At 55.4% G+C, this 23,178-nt stretch overlaps 1 protein-coding gene across 1 annotated transcript in view; it reads left to right on the forward strand.

The window, feature by feature from the left end:
• OTOP1 (otopetrin 1) overlaps positions 1-10,495 on the forward strand; it is a 37,206-nt gene extending 26,711 nt beyond the window's left edge. Inside the window, exons 5-6 of the mRNA XM_078445139.2 lie at positions 341-1,269; positions 8,989-10,495. Coding sequence (XP_078301265.1) covers positions 341-1,269; positions 8,989-9,159 — 1,100 coding nt within the window. The 3' untranslated portion in view covers positions 9,160-10,495. The remainder of the gene's footprint in view (positions 1-340; positions 1,270-8,988) is intronic.
• The last annotated feature ends 12,683 nt before the right edge of the window (positions 10,496-23,178 follow it).

The raw sequence follows: 23,178 nt of genomic DNA on the forward strand, positions 1-23,178 counted from the left end.
AAAATGGAATTATACTCTCTCCTCCTCAGCGAGCTTCTCTTATGCAAAATCTTGTGGACATCTTTGCATGTTCAGTAAATTTGTATAATACCATTTAAAAGGGCTGGTGTAGGTACAGATCGATGGGTATAATGTGACTCATGGAGGTAGTGCTCAATGGGGGGTAGTCATGGCCGTCAATTTAGCCACGATATTAAACGTGATAACAAGGCACCACACAAAGCTTTAATTCAACGGGAACACCCGCGTGTGACTCCTCAGTGACGCTGTTTACTCGTGCTCTGCCACCTGCCCACTCAACATGCCAACCTCCCTCCCGTGCATTCTCTCTCGCCCCCAGTCTTGGACGACCACACGCCTCCCTGTAACTGCTCGCTCCCGACGCTCTGCTCGGCCATCTCGCACGGGATCTACTACCTCTACCCCTTCAACATAGAGTATCAGATCCTGGCTTCCATGATGCTCTACGTCCTGTGGAAAAACATCGGACGCAAAGTTGACGGCCACCAGCATCGGAGCGTGCGGTTCAAGTTCCGCGGGGTCGTGGCGGGCTCGGTCCTGGGCCTGAGCGTGCTGGCCGCCACGATCGGGGTCGTGGTGGTGTATCTGATTCAGATCGGGCGCTCCAAATCCAAGAGCGAGTCGGCGCTCATCATGTTCTACCTGTATGCCATCGCCTTGCTGATACTCATGGGGGCCGCCGGGCTGCTTGGCATCCGGATTTACAGGATAGACCAGAAATCGCTGGATGAGTCCAGAAGCCCGGCCCGCAAACTGGATGCCGACCTCTTGGTGGGCACCGCCTCCAGCTCCTCGCTCATCTCCTGGGGTTCCATCTTGGCCGTGCTCTGTGCCGAAGCCTGCCCCCCCTACACCTGGTTCAACCTGCCCTACTCCGTCCTGATGATTGTTGAGAAATACGTCCAGAACCTCTTCATCATTGAGTCTATCCACCGAGAGCCGGAGACGCTGTCTGAGGACATCAGAACCCTGCGAATGGTCACCGTCTGCAGCGGCAATGCCATGCCCCTCTCCTCTTCCGGCCTCGGGAACGGGGCTGTGGCCGGGGACGCGGCTTCCCCAGGCGGCGAGATGCTCCGCGCGGCCAACGGAAACACGTGTCTGAGAGAAGGCTGTGGCGGAGAGGGGGGCGAGGGGAGCCGGGAAGGGACCCCGGGCCCCGCCTGCCGTCCCGGTTTCTTGCAGGGCGACGGCAAGAGAAGCGTCTTGAGGAACATCGCAGCCTTTCTGTTCCTCTGCAATATTTCGGTAACGTGCATTAAGTTATTCACCTTAAACACGATCTATGTTCCTTGCTTTTCTTCCCCCACCCCCCCAAAGAAGGAGTGAGGGAAGCTTATTATCAAAATGATGTAAGTGTGGGGTGAAAAAATGAGGCTGGAATGAAGGCGTCCCCTCCACAAACCCACTTACTGAGCACTGCCGTGTGCCAGGGGCTGGGGTCGGGGCTAACGATTGCAGGTGACAAGACCCCCATCTCTGTTGGTCAGCAGCCCTCCCGGGGGAGATCTGTAACAGACCTGCCCCACGGAGGGCAGGGAGAGGCGGAAGGAGGCCACTCCAGCTTTGTAGGTGATGCTTTTATTTTTTATTTTTTATTTTTTTATTTTTTTATTTTTTGTAGGTGACGGTTTTAATAGGCGAGGGGAACTTACATACGAGGCTTGTCTTGAGCAGCAGCAAGACGAGTGGGGTCCCTGTACCTGCCTGCTAGATGGCAGAAGTCTATATGCAGAGAGAGGCTTAACTGGGTTCGGTCGCGCATGCCGTGCAGGTGTTCTCAACGCCACATCATTATTTCAGGGCTGTGTCCTTCGAGCAGCTTCTGGGAGCGAAAAGGGCACGGAGAACTCATGTTCCAAGGACAAGGGAGGGGGCGGGTGAGGAGCCTGTGAGGGCTCGGGGGGCCGACCGGCGGTCACTTCTTTCGGATGACCTTCCCCAATAACCTCTTCCTCAGAGAGGTCACAGTATAGGGGGAAGGGACACAAGGAAAACATACAGCGAGTAGGGCAAGTGTTGGCACAGAGTATATGCAAAGTGTAACAGGAGCATGAATCCAGGGAGGGACTTTAGTGAGTCGGGGATGCTTGAGGTGAGGCCCAGACTCAGTTAGGAGAGCTTTTGGCTGCAAAGAACAGAAAGCTTGGCCAGCAGTCTCTTCAGTCTTAATGATGAGAATCCTGAAGGTTGGCTATTCGGGGTTGGTCCGGCAGCTGAGCCCTTTGATCAAGGATCTAGGTGCTGTCCGTCTTTCCACTCGACCAGGCTTCGTGTGGTGCGGACTGCCACGCGGTCACAGAGTGGCTGCAGCAGCACCACGTGTCACATCGGGGCTTGAGACACGAGGAAGGACTAGTGCCAGGCAGCGGCTTTCCCATGGCCACCCCTAGCCGCGAGGGAGGCCGGGGAAGTGGATGGTTTCCAGCCTGCAGCCTCTGATGGCAAGTAGCAACATGGAAGGCGTATGGTAACTCCGTTTCAGCTGCCCGGGTTCTGAGGAACGGTTGGAGGTTTACCAGGTGGCCAAGGCAAGCATTGAGCGCAGAGGAGGCGGAAGCCGCCACGGCCTACTTGGGGAGCAGCAAAGTAGTTCAGCAGGAATTCCACACACGTCGGGGAGAGCCGCGGCGGGGGAAAGAGCAAGGCGGGTCTCGCCTGTGGGTCTGGCTTGAGCGGAGCTTCGTCAGCCCGGCCGGGTCTGGTCCTCGTGCTGAGGGCCATAGGGGACCCTCTCGGTTTGTGTCTTGGATGGATCCCCTTGGCAGCGGTGTGCGGGAAGGATGGAGACAGGCGAGCCCAAGGGCGGGGACACCTGGACGGAAGCCCTGAAGCAGCCCAGATGGGAAATGATGGCCCCCTGGCCCAGGGCAGTGGCCGCGGGGATGGAGAGAGGACAAAGGAAGAGAGAGCCCCGTGCCTTGTTGGGATCCGTTCTAGAGATCCACAGTAGGATGGCAGGGCTTGGTGACAGGGAGGGGCCAGCCGCCTCTGGCACCACACGGGCCTCGAAATGACCGTGGCTGGCGGGAGGGTGGGGACGCCCCGCCCACGGCGCCTGCCTGTCGTCACGGTCAGCTGTCTGCAGCTGCCAGCTTCCAGGCCGCCAGGGCTATGCCGTTTCCCCGCCAGCTCCCTGGCTTTCGAGCTTCCTCGGCCTAGTTTCAGCGGGGGCGTGCCCAGGGACCACCCATTTTGATGTCACGCTAAGGCCACAACGCTGGGAGGGTCCCTCTGAAGCCGAGATGGCCACGTGTCTGCCCATCAAATCTGATTCTTGCTTTGGGCCACCCGGACCTCAGACCCCCTCCAGCCCGGCAGACGGTTACGAGGAGCTCTGAAGGGAGAAGGGGTCCCAGGCGAGTCTGGGTCCAGGTGGGCCCGCCTCTTTCATGGAATAGACATTTCTGGAGACTGTGCTGGGCACAGCAGGGAATGAAGGAGCCGAACGGGAGAGAGAGAGACAGATTAGTGACTATCGCGGGGCTGCGTTTTATGTGAGGCTTGTATTCCAGAGAGGCATGTATCCACTCAGATCTTTCTTTGTTAATGTTTTTATTTATTTATTTTCTTTTTGGAAAGAGAGAGAGAGAGAGAGAGAGAGGCAGAGAGTGAGGGAGACACAGAATCCGAAGCAGGCTCCACACTGTCAGTGCAGAGCCTGATGCGGGGGTCAAACCCACAAGCCATGAGATCATGACCTGAGCCGAGGTCGGATTCTTAATGGACTGAGCCACCCAGGCGCCCTCAGCTTAGATCTTACAAAGTCAGAGTTGGTTCCAGAATCCCCCTAACGTGTGTTGTTTTTGTACACACCCAGAGGTAGGAATCTCTCTCTTTTCAGCAAGTTCAGAAAAGCCGCTTTCCGCACGGGTTCTTTGCTTGACCGCCGGTGAGGCGCTTGGCTTGTGGTTTTGGACCAGCTCGACCAAGGACCGCGTGGCCGTGGTAGACTCTGATGGTAACTGATGGTCCGTTGGGACCCGACGGCCGGACTCAGGGCTGTCCTGGGAGGGGGACCCGTGTCATCTCTTCACCTCCGTGCTCCGCCCCCGGTGTCCCCAGGCCCTGCCTCTGTTCACCGGGGAGTGAGCCGGAAGACAGAAATCATCGCGGGGTGATGTCCGGGGGGGGCCCTCAGCAGCCCCACAGGCCACACGCGCACCCGCGGTCCATCCCACGAGGCCGTGAAGCCCCCGGCAGAGGGTGAGACTCGTCATCCTCCAGGACCAGGTGCGGGAACAGAGGCCGCAGCCGGAGGTGCTGGTGTGCACGTCCACGTGGGGACAGCAGCGGCCGTGGGGACAGACGAGGGTGGCGGGCGGGACGGTGGGATTTAGGGAGGGGGGGGAAGGGGGAGGGGACCGTCTGGGCAGAATGATGGGCATGGGGAGGCCGCGGGGAACGTGTGGATGCATGGCCAAGTAGGGCTTGCGGGACGTGCTCCTGGCGCGGGAAGGAGACCCGCCTGGCTGAGCACGACGAGCAAAGGGAGGGACACGAGAGAGGCTCCAGGGTGGGCCACGCGGGGTCTCAGCAGCCACAGCCGCAGCCAGGACGGAATCCTGAATGCAGCAGGAAACCGTCGAAGGGTTTTAAGGTAGTGACAGGATGCGATTCGTGCTTTTTCTTTAACTCAGTCGAACCTTTAATTGTAGGCAATACCACATAACACAAGCGTTTACTATAATATTTACCATTTTAATCATTTTATTTTATTTTATTTATTTATTTAAAAAAATTTTTTTTTGATGTTTATTTATCTTCGAGACAGAGAGAGACAGAGCATGGACGGGGAGGGGCAGAGAGAGGGAGACACAGAATTGGAAGCAGGCTCCAGGCTCCGAGCCATCAGCCCAGAGCCCGACGCGGGGCTCGAACTCACGGACCGCGAGATCGTGACCTGAGCTGAAGTCGGACGCTCAACCGACTGAGCCACCCAGGCACCCCACATTTTATTTTTTTAAAGAGTTGATTGATTGATTGATTTAGAGGGAGCGAGTGGGGAGGGGCAGAGAGAGCGGGAGAGAGAATCCCAGGCAGGCTCTACACTCACCGTCAAGCGCAGAGCCCGACGCGGGGCTCAAACCCACAACCCGCGAGATGGCGACCTGAGCCGAAATGAAGAGTCAGACGCTCAACCCACTGAGCCACACCGGCGCCCGCGTTGTAACCATCCCAGAGCATACGGTCCAGGAGTGCGAAGGGCATTCCTCACCACCACCCATCGCTGAAACCCGTTCGCCTTGAGAAACTGAAATTCTGTAACCGGGAAACAAGCCCCTGTTCCCCACCGCCACCCCCCGGCCCCCCGCAACCCCGTCCTACCTCTGGGTTCGACCACACCGTGCAGTTCATGTGAGTGGAGTGTTCACGGAGTGTTTGTCTCTTTGCGACTGGCTTGTCCCACTTAGCGTAATGTCCCCCAATATCAGCCACGTGGTAACGTGTGAAGGGGGGGAGAGATGTCAAGAACAACTCCCCGGTTCTGACCCGAGTTCCCGGGGACACGGTGACACTATTTATGGAGACTGGGGACTCCGAAGGGGCGGCAGGCTCGGGAGGGGCTCGGGGTGGAAGGAAGACCCCGGGTTTAGTACCGGACGCATCCACTCGTAAGGCGCCTCTGCGACCTCCAGGTGGACATCCAAGCAGATGTTTGGGTTTCCTACTGCTGTGTAACAAACGACCCCCAGTGCAGGTCAAAACCAGCAGCTGTTTCATTAGGTCTTACGACCTTGTGGGTTAGAAATTCTGGCAGAGCTTGGCTGGGAAAGTCTCGTCTTCCTCGTGGCATCGACTCAGGCTGGTGGGCGGGCTGGAATCGAGGGCCCAAGGTCTGGTGGCTGGGGTGGGGGTGGCTGAGAGGGCTCAGCTGGGACCCTTGGCTGCCGTGTCTACACACGGGCTCTCCAGCATGGCAGTCTCGGGGTCGGGGGGCTTCTGAGGTGGCGGCTCGGGGCCCAGCGGCCAACCTGCCGAGACTGGAGGTTCCAGTCTCTCGGGGCCTGTGTGGATATCGCGTGGCATCAGTCCTGCCTGCCACATGCTCTGGGTCAAGCAGTGGCAGCGCCCCCCGGATTCAAGGGAAGGGGACACAGCCCCGCCTCCCACTGGCATGAAAAGCAAAAACACTCCACGGCAGATCTAAATATTGGATCTCAGGAAAGAGGGCCAGTCGTCTGTCCTTGCCTTCTCTGCCCACTGTCTTCCTTCCGTTCCTCTCTCTCCTGAAGATATAGCCACCGGCTGGCTACCGAGGGCCAGCGTGGCTGTGAGTGATGCCTTAGGGGGCTTGCGAACCAGAGGTCCGGGCTGGCAGTAAACGGTCAGGCAGGAGACCCCTTCTAGCGAAGCGCCCCCCGCAAAGAATGAGCCAAGAGGGAGCGAGGCCACGCCTGGCACTGTCTCCGATCAGAAGGCCCAGGCGGGTGAGAGGGGCTTCCTCAGGGGGTGACAGGGGCTGGGTGGTGAGTGTTCTGGGAAATAGCTGGGGTCAGGCCCCGGGGCAGGGAGCTTATCTCATTGGAGGAGGAGGATGGTGGGCCATGTGACGGGGACCCCGGGTGTGGGGGACACCTGGGCAGTGGGGTTGGGGGGCCTGGCGAGGGATCAGCCAGCAGTGGGCTTTATAATCCCATGTAGGGGGTGGATTTCATTTTCAGTGGCTGTGAGGGCTGGTGGGAAGGGATGTGGTCTCGCAGGAGAAGCGAGTCTGGCAGCGGAGTGGTGAGCGGGCCCGTCAGGGGCGCCGTGGAAGCCGGATGGTCAGGAGGCCACCGCGGTGGCCTGGGTGACAGGGGACAGCGATGGCCGGGCAGGTGCACGTGGACAGAAACGGGTCCACTGACGCAGGGCGTCGTGGAGGCACAGTCCTCCGGGCTCGCCGATGGGCTGGCTGGCAGGTGCAGCGTGTTGAAGGAAAGAGGGAACACGAGGGTGATGCCCGGCATGTGACCGGCCACGAGGAGGAAGATGTCGCGGGTGAGAGGGGGAGTTTGAGACGCAAGTAAGACGCCAAGTAGCCCGTGGGGTCCTCGAGGGCAGATCAGGCGAGTAATTCAGACGGGGGGAGTCATCGGCCCATAGTTGGTGTTTATTTACAGCCAAGGCTGGGTGAGCTCGTTCAGGGGTCGCGTGTGTAGGGGAGGGAAGAGCACCCAGGGGTGAGCCCTCCAGCCAACAGAGAGAGACTGAGCAAAGGAGGAAGCAGGAAGGAGCCGGGAAGAACCAGCCAGGGTGGTTGGAGGCGCCTTAAGGGTCACGGAGCCTGAGGTCACAGTGGGCAGAGATACAGAGGGGACCGCATGGAGAGGATAGTGAAACGGTGCATCAGTTCCTGTCGCTGTGTAAGGAATTACCCCGCGCTCGGCAGCTTGAACAACACCTGGTCGTTAATGTTGTGGAGTCTGGAGGTCGGGAATCCCAGCGTGGCTTAGCCGGTGCCTCTGCTCAGCCGACCGCCGGGGGATCTTTCCAAACCCACTTACGTGGCTGTTGGCGGGATTCACTTCCTGGTGGGTTGTTGGGCTGAGGGCGTGAGTTCCTGACCTCCCTCCGCTCCTGGCCGCGGGGCCTCGCCACGGAGCAGGTCACACACAACAGGGCGGCCGGCTTCCTCTCTTGCAGGACTCCCCAGTCCTTCTGCCACCTAATCTCAGAGGTGACGTCTCACGCCTTCTGTCACATTCTGATGTTTGAAGCGAGTCATGAGGCTCAGCCTGACTCAAGGGGAGGGGCTTCCACAAGGACGTGACTCCCAGGAGGTGGGATCGGTGGGGGGGAGGGGGCGGTCATCCAAGAGGCTGCCTGCCACCATGCAAGGGTGGAGAAAGTTCCAGAAGTGTGCAGTGTAAAAGAGAAGCAGGCCCAGGAGACCGGCTGTAGCAGGGGAGGTGGAGGAGGAGGACCTGGGGCGGGGAGACTGAGGCAGGACCAGTGCGTAGCTTCCGCAAGCAACAGCAACGATAGGTCACTGCTTTAGGTTTTGCAGACGTAGTTGCCATTTTATTCTCATGCGAGCCCTCTGTGACAGGTGTCTGTAGTCCCACCTTCCAGCTGAGGAAACTGAGGCTCGGGGAGGTTAAATGGCACTCTGTGAGTGCCCCAAACCCAGGTCCGGCTCCAAAGCAGGGGCTCCTCCCCTAAGCAGGGGGATGTGAGCAAGGCCTGGGCTGTCTCTCCAGGTCAAGCCAGAAAGCCCCACGTGGCTGGGGTCTCCAGGCACCAATGTTGGGATGTAAAGGCGGGTGTGATAAACGGGTGACCTCTGCTGTAGGTAAGCCCGGGGGGCTGTGCACATAGGAGTTCCTTCCCAGCCTGGTTAGATGATGGAGGGCTTCCTGGAAGGAGGAGTGTCTCAAGACTTGGAAGAAGGTAGGATTCAGCCGAAGAAGGAAGACAGAGAGCCCTTGATAGAGGGAGAGTCAGGAGCAAAGCCCTGAAGGCTTGGAGGAGAGTCCTTCGGTGGCTGAAGTGAAGGGCGTGGTGAGGGACGTGGTGGTAGTTAATTGCAGTCAACCTCAGTGCCCCGTCACTGAGGGAATCTGGACTTTGTCCTGAAGGCTCCTGGGAGCCACTGGCGCGTGACAAGCAGAGGAGTGGCAAGGTCAGATGTGCCCTTTATAAAGATCGCTTCCACAGCAGGGTCAGGGTGGATGGAAGGCGTCTGCTGGAGTTGGGGCGGGGGCATTTGGAGGCACTGTGGCAGTTCAGGCGGGGGATACTGAGGTCCCGACCAAGGTGAGGGCTGTGGGGACAGAGAGAGTCGGGTGGGTATGAGCAGCATCCACTCGGGAGGGGGCTGAGGAGGCCAGAAGAGTCAGGCAGGCTCGTTGGATTTGGAGACCTCCAGGGGGGACGTTGCAGGGACAGGTGTAACTCTGAGTCCCCGAGTCCAGGCCGGCGCCTGGGGGTCGCGTGGGGCTCCCCAGGCGGCTGCTGGCACGGGCCCCTCTTCTCTTGTAGCTTTGGGTCCCTCCCGCCTTCGGCTGCCGCCCCGAGTACGACAACGGATTAGAGGAGATCGTCTTTGGCTTTGAACCCTGGATCATTGTGGTCAACCTGGCCATGCCTTTTTCTATTTTCTACCGAATGCACGCAGCTGCCTCTCTCTTTGAGGTCTATTGTAAGATATAGTCTGTGTCCACATCCAAGCCCGAGGAGTGACCTAACAAGAGAATTCACTGGAGCCACCTGCGAATGGCCAGGTTGGGCAAATATCGCCTGACAAATGCACAGAGGGTTGTCTTTGCGGCAATTATTTCCCATGAGCTGGAATTGTCTATCACCCTGGATGAATGTGAGCGCGTTAGATCAACATCGATGAGGCGGCCGAGATCTGGTCTCGGGTAGTGAATTCTCACCAAACTCAAATTCTTTTATCTCCTTTTATTTATTTATTTATTTTTTTTTTTTGAGAGAGAGAGGGAGCACGAGCGGTAGAGGGAGAGAATCTTTAGCAGGTTCCGTGCCCAGTGCAGAGCCCGACTTGGAGCCCGACGCGGGGCTCGAGTCCCTGACTGTGAGATCATGACCTGAGCTGAAATCAAGGAGTCTGCCGCTTAACCCACTGAGCCACCCAGCGCCCCTTCTCTCCTTTTAAACGGGATCCTCTGTTTTTTTTTTAGAAGAATGTGATCCCAGGTTGAGGGGAAAAAAACATTATGCGGTTTGTTTCTCATAACAATTGTTTTCTATCATCACGTTACTGCCTACAGCTCTTCTGACCGGCTGCGTAGTACAATCCTCCTGACGTTTTATCCCTCCCAGAGCTGATAAATGCCGATACAATCGCACTTAGTTTATATTGTACTTTCTGAATATGTTTAATTTTTTGAACAAAGTTATGTTTTTCATCTGGATGGAAATTAGCATGCGGATCAATACGGAGACCTATTTCTTCCTGGAAACTTCGGCACATTTTTGTGATCATTTTATTTTTAAAAAGAAATTTTACTACTCTCTCTCACCGTAAATACATACATGCCTATTACAGAAAACGTGGACATTCTGGAAGAGTAGAGAGAAAACATCACCTAGGACACTACTGTTGGGTTGACGATCACTTTAACACCCTGTTGTATTTCCCAGAGGTGAAATGAGATTCACGGAGTTCTTTTCATTGTCATTATTATGCTTGCCACTGGTGATCTGACATGTCCAATTTTGTATCCATTTCCCCCCCACTTAACAATAGAGCATGAACCTTTCCTCCACGTGGTTTTGGAGGCTTTGTAAATATCATTTTGCTACTGTGTTAAAGTTCATCAGATGCATGTGCCATAGTTAGTCTTCCTATTGTCGGCGTTAGAGTGTTTATCCTGGTGGGTTTTTTTAAGGGCTTCTGCAAAAATCCACTATCTTTGTAAAGCATTTCCCATATATCGTAATTGCTTCTTTACGATATACTTAAAATCTGGCTGTCTATTCCAAAGGTTGTAAATATTTTAAAGCCTCTTAAGAAATAATGACGTTTGGAAGGCCTTTTTATGTGCTTTGCCATAATTATTTTAAGATCATAATAAAATCAGCTTATTTCCTATAAATACTAACGTGAGTATCTTTTCATCTGCATGTATTTTGTTTGATAGCACGGGCAAATGGCACGTTAAGAAACACCATTTTTTTTTTTTTTTTTTTTTGTTACATGACGAAAATACCTTAAGTTCTAGGGAAAAAACTAAAGACAACAGGCAGATAGACCGAAAACAAAGTCAAAGATGATCTGTCATACCTTCTATTTAGGGTGGTGGTTTTCAACCTGGTGCCATCCTGTCCCCAAGGGGACATTTGGCAAAGTGTGGAGACACTTCTTATCGTTACTGCTATGTGTGCGACAGGTGTCTGGTGGGCAGAGAGCAGGGGTGTGGGTAGGCACCCTACAGTGCACAGCATGGCCCCCACCACAAAGAGTTATCTGGCCCCAAAGGTTCATAGTGCCCAGCATGAGGAACTGTGCTCTAGAGGTAATTGCTGTTAATTTTCGGTACCTATCAGTACACACACACCTACATACACGCACACGCAGGCACACACACGTGAATGGGATTGCTTTTATGTATACTGAATTTGCATGTAACTAGCTTTTTCCCCCTCTTAATACACCTGCGTGGTTCTGGACGATTTTCGTTTCCCCGTGGTATCACGTCTCACCCTTGAGCATACGTAAGAATCATCTGGAGAGCTTGTGAGGACTCCTGCCTTCCCAGCCAGAAGTTCAGGTTCCGTTGGGCTGGAGTGGGGCTCAGGGTGCTTCCAGAAGCGTCTCAGGTGATGCCGTGTCCCTTCCAGAAGCACCTCCTCGAGAGTCCGTGAACCCCGAGTCAAGACTCCTGAACAGCCTCCCGTGACATTGTGTATTCTTCTGCAATGTGACCTTGGGTAGCTTCAGAGGACATTCCATGGAGGGCTGTATCGTTCCTTATGTAGTCAGAACCCAACGTTGGACAGGTAGAGACATTTGACGGTGTGATCCTTTTCTGTTTTTCTTCCTCTTTTGCTTTCTTTTTGCTATTACAAACGACACCGTGGCAAGCATTTTCATGGCTGAGTCTCTGTGCACGTTGATAAACCACCCTGCATGAGATGAATACCTGTGAATGCCGATCTATTCAGAGGACTTCATTTCGGCTGGCATTCATTTCCCCCGGTGCTGAGCACATCAGTACAGCCCAGGGGCTGTGGGATTAGGGCTCCAGGCGTGGCCACGGGGCACCATCAGAGCAGGAAAAAGCCAGCACAGTCTTGCTGGGCTCAGAGCTTCTGAGACGTGACCTTAAAGATGGATCGCCTCTTGCTCCTAAACAAGCAGAGCTCGCGCCATCAGGATGGCTGTTTGAGCCAGGCAGCTTTGTCCCACAGGTAGCCAAGCGTCTCGACTCGACCCACTTAGGCAGCAAAGCAAATGTATTACCTTCATACCAAGGCAGCCCACAGAGGACGAACCGGAGTGTGCAATGAACAAGTGTCAAGCTCTCAGGGCTAGAGGAAGAGAAATGCAAATTGGAACAGCAATGAGCCATCATTTCCCTTTCATCTGATTGGCAAGGGTTGGCCAAATGCGAAGGACAGAGAATGCAAACAGACCGCTGGCGGGACTGCTGTGGAAGAGCGCGGCCACCAGGGGGCGCCGGTGCCCTTCCGCTGAGTCCTCACCTGTGCTTTTAGGTCAAAGTGAGGGGCGATCCGGTGGGCGAGCAGCAGACTCCAGGGTCCCCAATGAGAGCAGGGGTGCAAAATGCCCCGTCTGTACCCTGTCCACAACTTTGGACTCTTGTGGCGTGTGTCAGGGACGGCTGTCCTCGTTGCCAGGTGAGGGCTGGGTGGGTTCTGAGTTCCCCTAAGGAAGCTGAGAATTAGTTTCAACAGGGGTGTTCCCTCCACCTGCCCCCACCACGTCCGGCTGTCCGTGGGGCATCCTTGTCCCCATCACGAGGCTTTGGAGGAACGCGGCTGGAGGATGTTCCCATGTGTGGAGAGTCCCCCAAATAGAGTGGGTGGAACTTGGTCAGGGAGGAGGCTGGGGAGGTGGGCGCAGAGGGCAGTTTCACCGGGTCTGATGGGGCATGACAGTAACATTAGCTGCTCCTAAGGGCAGACCCTGGGGCCACAGGGACAGGACAGGGAAAGAATGAGGGCAGTGTTTTGTTTTTTTTTTTAATTTTTTAAATGTTTATTTATTTAAAAAAATTTTTTTAATGTTTATTTATTTTTGAGAGAGAGAGAGAGACAGAATGTGAGCCAGGGAGGGTCAGAGAGAGAGAAGGAGACACAGAATCCGAAGCAGGCTCCAGATGTAATGCCTGAAGTTCCAAAACCTCCCACAAAAGACCACCAGAGTCGTAAGTCAAAGCCAAGCGGCAAGGGACGTTTATTGCAGGTTCGAACCTGGTCCTCTGCGCACTCGTCGCCGGTGACGCAAGAGGCCACGATCAGGGTTGGTATAGCGTTTTTATAGACAGAGACAAATAGCACAGGGGAGGTTTCAAATTATGAGGGGCCTGATTAGTTGATTTTAAAGTAAGGACATTTGTTGTTCTCTGATTGGGCGTCCTTTGTCTGTCCTTTGGCGGGAAGGCTTTGTCCGTTACTTGTGGCGGGAGGAAAAAGGGGGAAGGGGGTAGGTGAGGAATGTGCTAAGCAAGCAGGTTTACAGAAGCGAGAAATGCCGGTTAGTTTATGTACAATCACTCATTCCATTACATATCAGACTACATTTAGGAAGTTTTACAGCACATTCTACTACACAGCGGGTTACAATCAGGAAAGGTCTCACAATGCTCGTAGCAAACAGCAAGCAAAACAGACTTCTCGGCAATTGTATTTCTTATCAAAGATCCATAATAAGCAGAAAAGAGAACCTAGCTTTAAACTAAGGCAGGGCTGTCATTTGGATTCAAAGCTGTTCCTTTCACAGACTCTGAGCTGTCAGCACAGAGCCTGACGTGGGGCTCGAACCCACGAACGGTGAGATCATGACCCGAGCCACAGTCGGACGCCCAACCAACCGAGCCACCCAGTGCCCCAATGTGTATTTATTTTTGAGAGACTGCGAGAGACAGGGCACAAGCAGGGGAGGGGCAGAGAGAGAGAGAGAGAGAGGGAGACACAGAATCCAAAGCAGGCTCCAGGCTCTGAACGGTCAGCAGAGAGCCCGACGCGGGGCTCAAACCCATGAACCATGAGATTGTGACCTGAGCTGAAGTCGGACACTTAACTGACTGAGCCACCCGGTCCCCCGAGGGCAGTGTTTTAATGCTCAAAAAGGGTGATAATTTTGGTCCGGTGTTTCAGCCACATTAATAACATAAGAAACACCACAACAATGATAGTAATGTTCATTGTCTCAAAAATATAAATCAAGTCACCTGCCTAAACTCTTCATTGGTTTCCTGTTGCTTTTATTTATTTTATTTTATTTAAAAAATTTTTTTTAACGTTTATTTATTTTTGAGACAGAGAGAGACAGAGCATGAACAGGGGAGGGGCAGAGAGAGAGGGAGACGCAGAATCGGAAACAGGCTCCAGGCTCTGAGCGGTCAGCACAGAGCCTGGCCCGGGGCTCGAACTCACGGACCAAGAGGTCATGACCTGAGCCGAAGTCGGATGCTTAACCGACTGAGCCACCCAGGTGCCCCTCCTGTTGCTTTTAGAAGAAAGTACAAACTCCTGACTGTGGTCTGTTGAGATCTTCACGGTCTGGCCTCTGCTACTTGCCTTCTTCTTATCCTGTCCCCTCCTCTGCCCCCCCCCCCCCAGCTCCCGACCCCCTGGGTGCCCCCACCTGCACTGTTGCAGCCACATACAGCTGTCCCGCCTTGGACACTGCAGACTCCTCTGTTCCTCAGGACCTTTGCATGTGCTAATCTCGCTCTCAGGAGAGGGCTTCTCTGGCTCCTTGAAACAGATGGGCCTCTTTTCATCCCTCAGGCCATGTGTAGAGGTCCCTCCGCTGTGGGGGTTGCCCCGGACATCTGCCTGAACACATCGCCCCTTACGCTTCCCCTTGGCCGCATTACCATTAGTCGTTTGCTTATGCATGTGTGCTTATCCGTCCTGGACACAGCTGTCTGCCTTGTGAGGGTAGAGGCTTAACCTCCTTCCCCCTCAGGCCTCACCACCCAGACTATTGTGCCGCCCTCACAATCCAGACTATTGCAGGGTGTGGGGAAGCGCCCGGAGCTCGGCGGGCTCTCAGGACTGGCGTGTTTCCAGAAATAGTTTTTTTTTTTTTTTTTTTTTTTTTTTTTTAATTTTTTTTTTTTTCAACGTTTTTTATTTATTTTTGGGACAGAGAGAGACAGAGCATGAAGGGGGGAGGGGCAGAGAGAGAGGGAGACACAGAATTGGAAACAGGCTCCAGGCTCCGAGCCATCAGCCCAGAGCCTGACGCGGGGCTCGAACTCACGGACCGTGAGATCGTGACCTGGCTGAAGTCGGACGCTTAACCGACTGCGCCACCCAGGCGCCCCCAGAAATAGTTTTTAAGGCCTTGGCAGACATTCTCCACCCGCTTCAGGGACACGCCTCCAGTCCCCTCTTTGCCTTTAAGGCACAAGACGGCGCTTTGGGCGGGGCCCTTAACAGAGTCCCCGTGGAATCTGGAATTAGGATATGCTCCCCTCTGCTTGCTCTGGCCTATGGGGGGGACAGGGGGGGGGGTGCCAAAGAAGCTTACAGGCGGGTTCTGCTCCCCTCCTTGGAAGGGACGAATCAGCGGATGTGGGGGGCGGGAGCTGTCTTCCTGACGACAGCAAGGGCTGCCTAGGTATCTCTGGCAGGTGTTTCTGGAACACTGGTTTGGGATGCTCGGTCAAAGCCGAAACATAATGAGCCTGCTCCCCCTTGGCTGGAGATTGGTAGAGAGCGGGATGTGGGAATAGTGCTAGGCCAGGAGCCCGCAAACTACCGCCTGTGAGCTAAGAATGGCTTTTACAGTTTGAAAAGCTGGTAAAAAAAAAAAAAAAAAAAAAAAAAAGGCAAAAACGAAAACAAAACACGCACACGAAAAGATTATGCTGCAGAGACATGGCTCTTAACTACCCACTACCTGGCCCTTCACAGAAAAAGTCTGCTGACCCCTGGTCTTGACGATGAGAGGGAAGGGGGTCTCTGCCGGATAGTTCTGGAAGGATTGTGATAGCTACTTAGAAAGCAAGGCGCAAGAGGTCTGCCCTTTTCCCTGCCTGTGTGTGGTTGTGGGAGGGGGTGGGGCCTGGAGCTGGTTGAGGGGTGAGCCTGAGAGGGGCGGGGTCTGCAGCACAGGTTGGGGGGGGTGGGAGGGATTAGCCCGGAACCCCGCCCCCGCCCCGCCCCCTCTGATCTGTTCGTCTCTACCTGCCCACAGTCCTGCTTTCCCACAGTTTCCTCCAGGGTCTCCGCCTCATCCCAACAGTTGTCCTGTGAATGCATCACCTTAACACGAATGCTTTCACCTTTTCCGGGCACGTGCTGGAGGGAGCCACAGGGAACCACAGGTGTCGCCGGTTCCCCTCGATTTGCCGCACTTCACCCTCCCCACCTGGCGGCCGGGTGCGTGGCCCTCTCGCAGAGCAGGACTGAGCCACCCAGAACCACAGGGCAAGGGCGGGTGGCTGCGCCCGGCGGCTCGCGGACCAGGAGCGCGGCTCGGGGAGGAGTGGGGGAGCGTTCGCCTTCCCCGATTGGGCGCTGTCCTCAGGGGTGCAGCCTCTCCAACGGCATAAGGTGATGTGTCACGAGGGTCGCTAAGGCCACAGGCCGCCCGTGAACTGCAGAAACACATGAGGTGTTAGAATCGGGGCCTCCTTGGGCGCAGGCAAGATTCCAGCAAGAGAAGGTGGGATTTTCTGGGGGAAGGGCCCTGAAGGTGCACGCAGAGCTGGGGCCGCCCCTGCAACGGGTCCCTGAAGAATCGTGCTTCATCGGGGGGGGGGGGGGGGGGGGGGGGGTGCGGGCACAAGGCTTGAGGCCAGGTTCAGGTCTCTCTGACGAGCTACTTTCGTCCCCCGGCACCTGGTTTTCTCCTCTATCAGGAGGTGACAATGGAAGTTTGTGCTTTGAAGAGTCATTGGAAAACGAACCGAGATGCTGCACGTTAACGCCCGCGAGTCTGGCACGCAGCGAGCTCTGTTAGGGCCACGTGAGCGATTTCATGTTTCTGCCCCTGGGGTTGTTGCTGAGGGCAGACCGGATGTCCGTCTTTGCACAGGCTTGGTGCTGCTCCAGAAAATTCTCACATCCCTGGTCCTCTACGTGGCCCAGGGAGCCTGCGGGAGGGCAAATAATGCTCCCTAAAGATGTCCATATCCTAATCCCTGGAGCCTGTGAATAGGCCACGTTACTTGGCAAGAGCAACGTTGCCTGTGCGGTTAAGTCGAGGCTCTTGTGATGGGAGATCATCCTGGATTGTCCGCGAGGGCCCAGAACATAGTCACAGAGGTCCTTCTAAGAGGGAGGCAGGAGGGAATTGGGCTACAGGGAGGGCAGAGACCGGGTGATGCCGCCACGGGCCAGGGAGTGCCAGCAGCCGCCAGCAGCTGGATGAAGCGGGGCTGGGATTCTGCCCTTGGATCTCTGCCGATGGCCCTGCTGACACCTTGACCTTGGTCCAGCGAGACTCCTTTTGGACGTCTGACCTCCAGAACCCTAATAGAGTTGTGTTGTTTCAAGCCACTAAGGGTGTGGCGGTTTGTCACAGCGGCTGCAGGAAACTCACACGGGGCCTTTACCCTGTTTTTTGTGCCTCGCGCACGCACGAGCAGAAGACCGAGCACACGAGAACGGGGGAGTCGCGGTGTACCCGGCAAAAACTGAGTGAGCGGGGGCACCGATCATGCCCCTCCGAGGGAGGGTCGGCTTCCCCGTCTGCAGAAGGAGGGGAGAGGGCCGGGGAGGGGGGAGCCGCATGAACAGGGTCCTGGCTTTGATGGCGGCTCCCCTGGGGCTCATCCCAGGTCCCTGGCCACCCCTCCGGGTCTGCGGGCAGGCCCCTCACCCTCTTCTTGGGCAGGTGGTGTTGCCGCTCCAGGGGGCCGCCCTGCATCCTCTTGGCTGCCCTCTCTGCTCTCCGTGGCGGTCTAGCTCACGGCCCCCCGGCTTGCTTACCGTCGAGGTGCTGCCGACGCCCAGGTCTGTATCTTCGTTCCCTGCTGGTTGTTTCCAGCAGCCTGCTTACCTGTCTCAGAGGCACCGTGTCCCGAGGGTGTCTGGCCCCAGACAGTCTCAGTCCTCGAGCTAGTCCTCCCTCTCCTTGGCTACCCCCCACCCCCCACCCCCCATGGACGGTACCAGCCTCTGTTTGACAAACCCCAAGTACAGGGCTGTCTTTGCACGGCCCTTAGGTCTCATCTCCAAGCAGCAGCCACACCTGTCGCATCCACTCCCCAAACTCGTGGCTCCACCCACTTCTGCCCGCTTCCAGCCCCTCCCCACTCCGGTGCCCCATCATCTCCTCCGGGCCTCCCGACGTGGCCTCCTCATTTCCCCAAGGCCTCCATGGCCCCTACAAGTCTGCCGTTCTCACTGCGGCCAGAGCCGCGCTTGAGAGGGGCAAATGTGCTCATACCCCTCCCTGGACAACACCCCCAATGGCCTCTCGCCGCTTGAGATGAAAACCCAAATCCTCCCCTTGGGCCCCGGGGTCCTGTGTGGTCTTTGCCGCCCGCCTCTCCAGCCTTTGCTCACGCTTTGCTTTTGCCTCTGTGCTGACACCACGCGGGCCAGCTTCTTTAGTTCCTTGGACTTGCTGTGTTCCCTCCTGCCTCGGGGCCTTAGCACTGGCTGCTCCCTCTTCCTTTCACTTCATTAATTCAGCTCATCATTCAGATCTCCATCCGAACACCAGCTTCTCGGGGAAGTCTTCCCCCACCCCTAGACCAGGTCTGAGGTCCCTGTTACGAACGTTCACGACACCATCTAGCTTGCTTTCGTTGTGGCCGTTAACCACACAATTGCACATTGGATCGTTTGACCGCTTACTATAAGCCTCTCTCTCTCTCTTTTTAAAACCACGTGACTGTAAGCGTCAAAAAGAAGGGACAATGCGACGTCTGTTTCGTTCCCCAACTGTATCCCCTCTGCCAGCAGACAAAGATCTTCCTCATCCCTGTTTTTTTTTTTAATTTACATTTATTTATTTTTGAGAGACAGAGACAGAGACAGAGCACAAGTGGGGGAGGGGCAGAGAGAGAGGGAGACGCAGAATCCGAAGCAGGCTCCAGGCTCCGAGCTCCAAGCTGTCAGAACAGAGCCGGACGTGGGGCTCAAACTCACAAACCGCGAGATCCTGACCCGAGCCGAAGTCGGACGCTCAACCGACTGAGCCACCCAGGTGCCCCTTCCTCATCCCTGTTGAATGAACAAACAAATGGACAGATGTTTGAAGATCTTTTGAGGCAAAAATGGGAACTGGGAGGTAGTTTTAATATGGCAGAAAATTCAAGCAAAAAACACAAAACACATGTATTTATTTGATATTTACCAGGGCAGGTTAGGAAGTTATGTATGCTTTTCCATTTGGAAAAGCCCCAATCAACTCACGTTTTCCAGCATCTCTTCCTAACTGAGCTCTGAAGAGGTTTCCATGCTCTGGATGGAGAGCCATGCAGAGGAGTAACTGGGACCACCCAAGAACACACAGGCTGAGCCCCCGGGGATGGGGACCCAGTCCTCCTCCCTGCAGTGTTGACCTCAGCAAGAGCTTCGGAAATATGAACAAGGGCACGCGTGTTAATTGCCTTCCCAGCGACGATCCTTTCCTTGCTAAGAAAGCCCTGATTTTTGTTGGGGAGGCAAAGTGCCCCGTCTTTGGTGATGAGCCTTCGTTTCTTTCAGCCAAGCCTGGGCACTCTGCTCCCCTTGGCCTGATACTTGAAACCGTTTGTGTGTGGTCTCTAAGGACAAGGAGAGTCTAGTGAGTGAATTCAGGAGGCTGAAGATGGATGCCATACAACTGTCTACTTGTCAACAATTGTCCATTGTCAATGGCTTAACTGCCAATAATTGTCTAATATACAACCCACACGCATATTTTGCCAACTGTCCCCATCGCGTTCTCCAAAGGATCTCTCTCCTTATCCAGCTGGCACGTTTCTGGTCTCCTTCAACCTGGAACAGTTTCTTGTCCTTTCTGTCTCTGTTGGGGCATCAGTACTTTGAAGAGTTCAGGTCAATTGCTGAGGCCACCTCTTCTGGGTCTGTCTGATGTTTCCTCGGGGGACAGGGATACTAGGTACGGATGCTGTGTCCTCGGTGCATCCAACCGCGGGGCACCTGGCGTCCATCTGTCCCATCCCTGGTCGTGTTAACTCTGTTCACTTGTAAGGCCAGGCCTGCCAGGTTTCTCAATGGTAAAGTTACCATATTTTTCTTTTTGTAATCAATAAATGAATGGAGACCATGCGAATATCCTATTCTTCTCCAAACTTTTACTTGGTGGTGACTCCTTTTTTTTTTAAAGTGTTCATTTATTTTGAGAGGGGGGGGGCAGGGAGAGAGAGAGAGAGTAGAGAGAGAATCCCAAGCAGGCTCCTCACTGCCAGCATGGAACCCATGAACCATGAGATCATGACCTGAGCCAAGATCAAGAGTCGGACACTCAACCGACTGAGCCATCCAGGCGCCCCTACTTGGTGATGACTCTTGTCTAAATCAATTATTACTATTATGGTGGCAAAATGAGATTTTCTAACTCTGTTATTCCTTTGACATTTATTAATTGGCATTCTCCTGTAAGGAAGATTCCTGCCTCTCTCCCTCCCTCTCTCTCTTCCTTCCTTTTATCTTTTTATCAGTATAGATTCTCACTTTAACAAATAGATTATAATCCATCATCATTATTTAAAAAAATTTTTTTTAAATGTCTATTTATTTTTGAGACAGAGACAGAGCATGAATGGGGGAGGGGCAGAGAGAGAGGGAGACACAGAATCCGAAGCAGGCTCCAGGCTCCGAGCTGTCAGCACGGAGCCCGATGCGGGGCTTGAACTCACGGACCGCGAGATCATGACCTGAGCCGAAGTCGGCCGCTTAACCGACTGAGCCACCCAGGCGCCCCATCCATCGTTAACATTATTAATTCTGATGCTCACATTGTCCCAGATTTGGCAGGTGAGAGCCCCTTCATGTTGGTGGCCATGTCCTGTTGATAGCCCTTCATCTCCATTTTTCCTGTGTGTCTCAGCTGGGAGGGGGCAGAGACCTGGGGACTGCCCCTTGGGTTTGAAGAGGAGGTCTCCAGGTCACCATCAACAGTCATGTGCTCGAGGCCACTTTTCCAGCCACGGGATGGTTGCAGATGACTCATCACTACCTTTCTGCGCGGGCCTCGCGGAGCCAAGCTCAGGACCCTGACGCGGCCGGCGTCGGGGGAGCTCAGGTGCGTCCCGTAGCCAAGGACCAAACCTTTCTTGGGGTAAAGAGACTTGAGTCTTTTGACACCGGCTGTGGCAGCAGCAGCAAAATCCTGGCTGCCAGCCTATTGATTTTGTCATTTGTCTCAGTGAAGCAAATCCAATTGGCAATGTCTTCAGGGGAAAGAGGATCAGTGAGTTCAAACGGAAGAATGTTTGCCAACTGCGTGAGGAAAACCCCCTTTGTGCTACAATGTTCTCAGCCAATCCTCTTAGCAGTTTTGCAGGAGCCACCTTTGGGGAGGATCCCTGCCTCGCTGCCCTCCTCTGGGGCCGGGCTCTGGCTGGGGTGGCACAAGACAGGGAGCTTATCGGCTGCTGACTTGGTTACAGTCCATGCTGAGAGGTTGGCTTCCCGGGCCAACGAGAGCCTTTTGGGAAATGTGGGAAAGAGCCGGGGTGAGAGAGGACAGTCACTGCTCGCCAGAAACCATCGTCCCTAGTAGACAAATGACCCCCGGAGCCCCCCGGCGAAGACAGGAGAGACACGCTATAGCCAACCAGGCTGGGTGCTGTCACTTTGCACGCAGACGAGCGTCTTACTGATAGAAAATTCTTGTTTCCCAAAATGACGAGAGACACGGCTTTTTGGATAATGGAGGGAAAGCCTAGCCTTAGAGTTCTGGAAAATCTCCCCTTTTGCACATGAGGCTCCGTGCCTCTGAGCCTTCGCACTTGCTGTTCCTTCTGTTGGGAATGTCCTTCCACCCGGCACACCGGTGGATGCCATTCACCCTCCAGCTCACCACACAGAAGAGAGGACGCCCTGTCTCTTTTTTCTCTTCCTCTCCTCCTCCATCCTTCTCCCCTTCTCCCCTCCCTCTTTGTCTCTCTCTCCCTCCCTTCCCCTCCCCCCTCCTCCAGTGACATAACTGCCGCATCATAAGCTGACCCAGGGGTCTGGCAGAGCACAGCCACCCGCTCAGTCCAGAGGCGCTCGGCGTCTTCGCGCCTGGCTGTGGCTCGCATACCCCGCCTTTCCCCTCCGCACGCTGAGGTCCTCAGCCGAGCCTTGTTGAATGAACGAATGGGCAGACGGACTTCCGGGACGCAGAACTATCCGGAGACCAACGCGAACTCGTGTGGCGAGCGTGTGCGCGCCCCTGCTGGGGACCTGTCTGTCCACTGCCGTCCCAGCGTTGGGCACGGAGCCTCCCTTTTGCCACTCTTCCACCACTAAAGACCGGCCAGGCACGCACCCACTGTGCCGGTCTGGGGAGGTCAGACGTGAAGAAGACACGCTTCCTTGAGCTCAGAGGTTCAGGGTCCAGAGGAGCAGACAGGCACGTAAAGGGAGAGTAACGCTACAGCCTCGAACTGGTGCAGTACGAGCTAACACGGGCTCTGCTGGACACGGGGCCCTTCCTCCTCCCTGAAGCCGGCCAGGCTTCCCCCAGGGGGGCTGCGCACGGGTGGGGTGGGAGGTGAGAGGGCGGGATCGAGCGCTGCGAACGCGAGGCCGAACGTCACACGATCGTGAGCCAATGGTTCCTGAAATTCGCTTTGATGTGCAAGTGCTCTGGATGACAGCATGTTTCTGGAACGAATGATGCTCGCACACCAAGGTTTCACTGTACAAGGAATTCAAATTCAAACCGGTCGCCGAAGGCCACGCTCTCTTCTGACGTCGTAAGCTGGTGTTCTCCAGGACGACAAGGAGGGAGGCCGTTCCAGGGTGAGGCACGACCCTGAGACCCGCGAGGGGAGTCACAACTCGTGCCTTTTTTGTTTGCTTGCTTCTGTGTTGTCGTGGTGGAGGCTCGAATCCGGGCTGTCGGTGGAGGAGGTGCGGCCGCAGAAGATTCAGGAGCAAAGGGCAAGACGATTAAAAGACTTCACCGACCTTACGGGACCATCCAAGGAGCGGGGATCGCAGGGGGCTACTGAGGGTTTTCCCCCTGGGGGGGTGACCGGGTCGTAGCTCCGTCTGAGAAAGGTCACTCTGCCTGCCATTGAGAGGAGGGCGGCCAGAGGATCAGGGCAGGGCCTGGAGCCTAGCCTCGTGTCGCCGTCGAACGGGTGGGGAAGACGCGGTCCTGGACGGGGCATCAGTGGAGAGAGGAACGGACCAGCTCCGAGGGGACGGACAGATGGTCTTGCCACCTCCAGCAGCAGAAAGCACCGAGGGGAGAGATGTGAGGGACAAGAGGCTGCGTGGGGCTGAGTGTGAGAAGCTGGGACGCTCGCAGGTGCTGCGTCCGGCACGCAGGTGGCCGCCGGGGGAACGTGGCAGGTGGGGCTGAGCGCAGAGGGAGATTAAGGAGGG

Source organism: Panthera onca, chromosome B1, assembly GCF_046562875.1.
Source record: "Panthera onca isolate mPanOnc1 chromosome B1, mPanOnc1 haplotype 2, whole genome shotgun sequence".
NCBI classification, from domain to species: Eukaryota; Metazoa; Chordata; class Mammalia; order Carnivora; family Felidae; genus Panthera; species Panthera onca.